We start from the raw sequence: 7,110 nt of genomic DNA, 5'->3' as shown, positions 1-7,110 counted from the left end.
TCGTATACTGCGGTCACACGTTGCAATACACGGCGCTGGAGCGATAATTTCATGACGTATTTGCGATGTAGAAGCCGTTGGTTACTGTGCGCACATCGTATACAACCTGTGTCACACAATGCAATCATGCCGCCACAGCGGGACACTAGACGACGAAAGAAAGTTTCAAACGATCTGCTACGACGTACGATTCTCAGCGGGGATCCGGATCGCAGTAGCGTGTCAGACACAGCGATATCGTAAATGCATCGCTGGAACGTCACGAATCGTGCCGTTGTAGCGATCAAAATTGCACTGTGTGACGGTACCCTCAGTCACGACCATTATTTGGCGCCAACAGGTGAAACTGGACAATAAACATGACGGACAGGAGTCTGGACCAATGAGAAGGCGAGACAAGGCCATGAAGGGGGCAGTGCTTCGGCAGCCAATCCGCACGTGCGTTCCCTGAGGGGGCGTGTCTGGGCGCTGTGTCTCTCGGCTGGTGCTGCGCTGCTGTCAGTCTGCTCGCTGCCGCCGCCGGGAGAGGTCGGCTGTTGGTCATTGTGCGGACACTGCAGCACCGCGGCCGCCGTTGCAGCACAGGTACGGCTCCGGATACTCTTCATACCCCACCGGTTACCAGCTGACAGGGCGTTTTGCTCATGGATGTGAATACTTTTGCATCGCCTCTGGGGCTACGTTGTCCCTTTAAGGTGGCTGAGGCCGGTGTACCTGCCATATGATCTTCCCAGCGTCTTCTGCTATGCATAGAAGGAGGGAGTGTACTCACTTTTGCAACTGCGTTCGTTTTTCCTTTGTACCTGGTTGGATTTCTATCCCCAGTCTAGTAGGGGAGGGCAGATCTAGCACTGGGGTGCACATACTTCTATGGTATTTGTTGGGATCACCTGCTGTTATCCTGGGAAGAAGTCAGCTGTAATCTAGCACTAGGGTGCGTATACTTCTGCAATAGGATCGCCTCTCATCTAGCACTGGGGTGCACATACTTATTACAACTGCATTGCTTTTATTTGATAAGATTTTGCTTTTATCTTGGCTGGTCTGATCTAGCGATGGGTGCTTCTACCTCTGTGCACCCTTTACCCTCTTGTCTAAATATTGGCTGATGTCACCTGTTGCATTGTACCAGGTGTTTGGGGTGCACATACTTTTGCATCTAGCTGTTCCCTGCTTGTAGACAGTTCTATCAGACCTACACAGTGAGACAGATCAGTGAATTGTATTTATAGTGCAGACCAAAAGGGATCGTGTTGGGGGTGCACATACTTGTCCACCTGGCTTGTTCTCACAGACGAGGGCTGGTGTTGTGGGTGCACAGACTTTACGGTTGCGTAGTGACAAGTCTTGCATCGATCCATACGTTACAATATGGCTGACGTGGATTGTGCCTGTGTTAGACTACTAGAGGGGTGTACATACTTTTGCAATCACACTTCTTGACTTTTGAGTGGTCTTGTAAATGCATTGATCTATGTATGTAGAGCTGTGTATGTATATTGTGCAATAACGGGGTCAGTTTTGGAGGGTGTACATACTTTTGCAGTCTTGTTTCGTTTATACATAACCATTTAAAGGGAACCTGTCACCCCCAAAATCGATGGTGAGGTAAGCTCCCCGTCATCAGGGGCTTATCTCCAGCATTCTGTAATGCATTCTGTAATGCTGTAGATAAGCCGCCAATGTTACCTGAAAGAGGAGAAAAAGACATTAGATAATACTCACCCAGGGGCGGTCCCGCTCCGATAGGCGCCTCAGGTCCGGTCCGGGGCCTCCCATCTTCATTCCATGGCGTCCTCTTCTGGTCTTCACGCTCCGGCGCAGCCGTACTTTGTCCTGTTGAGGACAGAGCAAAGTACTGCAGTGCGCAGGCGCCGGAAAGGTCAGAGAGGCCCAGCGCCTGCGCACTGCAGTACTTTGCTCTGCCCTCAACAGGACAGACACAGTACGCCTGCGCCGGAGCCGCGGCGTAAAGACCTGAAGAGGACGTCATCGAATGAAGATAGGAGGCGCCGGAGCGGACCTGAGACGCCCATTTGACCGGACCACAGCGGGACCGCCCCTGGGTGAGTATATTATAACCTCTTTTTCTCCTCTTTCAGGATACATTGGGGGCTTATCTACAGCATTACAGAATGCTGTAGATAAGCCCCTGATGCTGGTGGGCTTACCTCACCATCGATTTTGGGGGTGACAGGTTCCCTTTAATATCCTGTCACTGGCCTAGATAAGTGCATGATCTGTTTTACAGACTAGTAGAGGGGGTGCACAAACTGTTGCACTTTCTGATTTTTAGATAGTGGCAATAGTCTTCCATCCCCCTTGTAAAGTGCCTTGGGATGGTAGGGGGTGTAATTATGGTTAATCCTTGTCTATTTAACTCCGACACGACCTGACAGCTTTGCAGTATGGCGGTCTTAATGAGCCGTGTGCCCCCCATGGAGTATACCGCAGTGTCTCTGTGCCCTGTATATACAGTTGGCCCAGTATAACTATTCCTGACTGGTACCGCTGGGCCCATTCCCAGTGCCCCAAACATCCCCCCCACCCCCCCTCGACAGGCATCGTAACATGTGATGTAGCACCGAGTCCTTAAAATGAGCCAACACCCCTTTTCCTGCAGGATTTGTTTTTCCTCTCTGCACACTGTCACTTGCACCAGGAGCTACCATTATCAGCAGGAGGGGGATACTGGGTGGTGGGATTATCCAGTAGGTCTGGGCTGTCAGTCATAATCCATGTATTGATCTGCCGGGTCTACGGTCTAGTGCCTACATGCATAATGTAGTGCTGCCATCACGCACCGCGCAGCCTCACACGCTCCTGCATCGCCTTAGGTCCATAGACCTTACTCACTCTTATTTTAAAGAACTAACACTTTAAATCTGCACCCTATCAAAATAATCACACCTTCAGTATTTGCCATAAACACTTATTTTCTTTCTTATCTTTAATTTTTGCTTTTTTTTTTTTTTCCCAAGTATACAGTGTTCATCTTAGTGATGGGTTAAATCCGTACTTCATTAATATAAATATGCAGTATATTTAATAGCACCCTTCATTAAAATAACTTCGTACTAATTGTAGACTTTTTCATATTCTATTCTATTAATATAAATTTGCACTTAATTTTTTGTTCTTTTTCTGCTGCATCAGTTAAGTCAAATCCATATGTCAATTATAAAATTTATATTTTCAATGTTTTGTGGCTCATTTCACATGTTGTGAATTTTTATACATGCATAATGCCGCCACAATGTGATCACCGCCTTAGGCTAGGGCCATACGGTGACACCTGTTGCTGCTCCAATGTTGCACAATACAAAATAATTTTGTTTTCATAAAATTTAACCTGATTCAATTATTTGATTTATTTTTTTTTTTAACAGTATATTTTGTCTTTTTTATTTTAGACAACTTATTGGAATAGAATTGGATTTCGAACTGGTTTTATAGTATTCTACAAAATGGGAAATGGCCTTTCCGAGCAGACTCCTATCCTTTCGGGGATCTCTCCGTTTCAGGCGCTGCACATTGTCATTTTGGGTCTGGACTGCGCCGGTAAGACGACGGTGTTGTACCGGTTACAGTTTAACGAATTTGTCAACACCGTCCCCACCAAAGGATTTAACACGGAGAAGATTAAAGTTCCCTTGGGCTATTCCAAATCTGTTACCATTCACTTCTGGGACGTTGGTGGCCAGGAGAAACTGAGGCCGTTGTGGAAGTCTTACACCCGCTGCACGGATGGGATTGTGTTTGTGGTGGACTCTGTGGATGCAGAACGCATGGAGGAAGCCAAAACGGAACTGTACAAAATTACCAAAATCTCCGAGAACCAAGGAGTCCCGGTTCTCGTTGTGGCCAACAAGCAGGACCTCAGGAACTCATTATCTTTGGCAGAAATCGAGAAGCTGCTGGCACTAAACGATCTCGGTTCCTCCACCCCGTGGCACCTCCAGCCCACCTGTGCCATTATCGGCGACGGTCTGAGGGAGGGCATTGAGAAACTCTACGAAATGATCATAAAACGAAGGAAAATGCTCCGACAGCAGAAGAAAAAGAGATGAAAGCTTGATGCGGGGGTCTGTGGAGCGCGGCAAAATGGCGTAGTTCTGCCCGTCAGTATGTTGACGTTACCCGGGGTGAGGTCGGGATACCTGGACCGGCTGGTGTTAAAGCTACATTCCATCTTAATTCGTGTGTTAGTCGTGTGAACACCAGGAGACCCGACCGTGTACGTCAGCGGGTGCGCGCGGCCTCGTGAATGTTTGCAAGGTGCTGACTTTTGTGCGATGCCTTTTCAGGGGAGAGAGTGCTCCCGAGACGCAGTGGAGATAAAATGGGTCACCAGACGTTCCTCGCGCCCTCCCTCATTTTATACAATATCCAACATTCCAACTGTAATGGCGTAGGGGCGGCGTAAATAATCCACGCAGATCTTTACTTTTAGGACTCGTCCATGCAGTGCATGAATGATTTCCCATTTTTGTTTTAGGTGTAAATTTTTTTTGTGACCTCACAATGCTGTGCGTTATTAAATATCAATGAAATGTCTATGGATGGGGGGGACTGGAATTCCATGTCCTGTTACAATATGGCTTCCTTCACTTTTCTCGCACACTCATTTTATACTCTTAATTGCAGCCAAAGCTGCATCCAGAATTTTGTAGTTCTTCAGTTTCGTGAATGCAGCTTTGGCTGTGACTGGAGTACAAGGTCATGGTATAAGTCAATATTGCTGCTTGACGTAAGTTTAACTAACTTAAAGCCACTCTTTAAAATGATCTTCTCATTGTTTGGGTGCAATTTTTAGAAGTTCTGAAACTTTGGTACAGAAGCACAATGTGGATGGTAACAGTTTTTTGTGTTTTTTTTTTACTTGTATATTTTGGGGAGGGGGTAAGATGAAAGTAGCGGGTATAATTGTCATGGTACAGTTGTCCCACCCACGGTAGTCCCCTTTTTTTGGTCACCTCCTTATGTTATACCCCTTTTAATAAAGATCACCCTCAAATGGTTGCAACAGGTAGTGAAAATCTTCACAGGTGGGAGAATTCTGAATGTCGTTCTTAAAAAAAAAAAAACAAAAACAAAAAAAAAACAACACCTCTAAATGTAGGAAATGCGACAGAAGTTTTGGATTTTGCGTACATTGTTGTAGTTTCTTCTGACAGTGTGGAATTTTCCTTTTTGCCTAAACTCTATTAAAGGGGCGGCCAAGCCTACAAGAAAACGAATGGTGCTGATCATTTTTTCCTTGGTCGTCCATGTTACTTACAGAGCAATCGCCCATCACCGCTGTCGTGGGGCTGCATTGTATGTAGAAGCTATCGGAGGGAAACAACGCCCTTAGATGTGCAGATTAGTTTGACCACCTTTATCAACTCCCCACCCCATGATCCGCCATTAATTAGTGTTGGATCTTTCCCTGCAGGATTAAAGGAAAAAAAAAAAAAAAACAACTTACTGCTTTCTTCCTGAAATAGCTTCTTTTATCTTTTGAAGTGAATCACATTACTTTAACATTTGACCAAAAGTTACCACTTTTTGTTATCTCACTGAAACTAATAATTTTTTTTATTTATATAGTGTCAACATATTCCACAGTGCTTTACAATTCAGAGGTTCAAAATGGCTGCCGGTTGACTCTGTTCTGGATTAGTTCTAGGGTTGGGAGGTCGATAAAATTATTATCTTTTCAGTTCCTCTGAAGCCATTGCTGTCAGTCTCCGGCGTTGCCATGGTGCGCGTTGCCATGGTGCGCGTTGCCATGGTGCGCGTTGCCATGGTGCGCGTTGCCATGGTGCGCGTTGCCATGGTGCGCGTTGCCATGGTGCGCGTTGCCATGGTGCGCGTTGCCATGGTGCGCGTTGCCATGGTGCGCGTTGCCATGGTGCGCGTTGCCATGGTGCGCGTTGCCATGGTGCGCGTTGCCATGGTGCGCGTTGCCATGGTGCGCGTTGCCATGGTGCGCTGATGAGACCGCACTGGAGCTGAGTGGAGAACTGGCAAAGTGTGACCCTAACTTTTTTTTTTTAGTAAATGGGGCTGAGGTACATTATCACACATGACCTGTGGAGTAGTGTGGTGACTTTTTGGAAGAAAGCAGCCATGTTTGTTCTTTCTACCTGACTAATTTGCTTGTTTCCTGGTGTTGAGGTCGATCTGTGATAAATTTATATTGCGGTGTAGGCGTTTTACATTGTACTCCAGCCTTCCTGCCAATGACAGGGTATTGCCTATTGACTTGGCTGATACTAGAGAACAATAGCCTATATATGTCATGTTTTTAACAACTTGTCAAAGTCAATCTTATGATGATTGTGCACAATTTCTCTGTCCTAAGTCATTAAAAAGACAAGTGTAAAAATCTGAACTTTTTTTAAATATATTTATTTGACACCTATGAATAAAGTTCTACATCTTCACAACTTTGATTTTTGGATCTGATGGTTTTTTAATTGTTCTCCAAGATTGTATAAATAAAGCTTATTGAAGGTGTAGAACAGGCCAACATGTACTAGGCCTCACGTCAACTGTTCATACCTTACCAACAACCAATCAGTGTTTGAGGCTTGTTTTTGACACTAGTTCTGATTGAAATATGGTTGCTATGGATACTGGTTGTTACTAATGACTAAACTGTGTCCATAGCAACCCTATTTTAATTAGAGCTAGTGTTAGCAACAACCAATCAGTGGTTTGGTTTCACATTATTTCTTGTTTTGATTGACATGGTTGCTATGGGCAACAGCCATTTTTCTTGTTTGTATGACAAAATGGATCATTATATTATGAATTCAATGTGTAAATCAATCCTGCAGCCCCTGAGTCTCGTGTATTAAAGACTGTACAACAACCCATCTAATCGCTGCTTTCATGGCCTAAAGTCTGCTGGCCAGCCATGAAAATGTGGTTGCTATGGGATCTTTTTAATAAACTTTATTCATAACCTTCCTGCTGAACAACTTATAAGCTCCTATATACAATAGGTTTTTTTAATATCCCAATTTTTTCTGCAGGTGATCTCTTAAAGTGTTTATAAATCAAGTCTATTGAAACAGATGCCATACAGGCTCATATTTTTATTTTTTTCAGGGGGTTGGG

The 7,110-nt window shown here is 45.0% G+C and overlaps 1 protein-coding gene across 1 annotated transcript; it reads left to right on the top strand.

Moving 5' to 3' along the window:
- Positions 1–504: 504 nt before the first annotated feature.
- On the top strand, positions 505–6,434 carry ARL4A (ARF like GTPase 4A). The gene is made up of 2 exons (XM_077268084.1): positions 505–585; positions 3,414–6,434. The coding sequence occupies exon 2, from the start codon at positions 3,468–3,470 to the stop codon at positions 4,068–4,070; it is 603 nt and encodes a 200-aa protein (XP_077124199.1). The 5' UTR covers positions 505–585; positions 3,414–3,467; the 3' UTR covers positions 4,071–6,434.
- Positions 6,435–7,110: the final 676 nt, after the last annotated feature.

The sequence above is a fragment of the Ranitomeya variabilis genome, chromosome 6 (assembly GCF_051348905.1).
Source record: "Ranitomeya variabilis isolate aRanVar5 chromosome 6, aRanVar5.hap1, whole genome shotgun sequence".
In the NCBI taxonomy this organism is placed as follows: Eukaryota; Metazoa; Chordata; class Amphibia; order Anura; family Dendrobatidae; genus Ranitomeya; species Ranitomeya variabilis.
Note: the sequence above shows the minus strand (reverse complement) of the source record. Positions and strands in the feature narration are given on the sequence as shown.

Bases quoted from the DNA above. Each gene is read 5' to 3' on its own strand.
- ARL4A (XM_077268084.1), top strand. From the start codon at position 3,468: ATGGGAAATGGCCTTTCCGAGCAGACTCCTATCCTTTCGGGGATCTCT.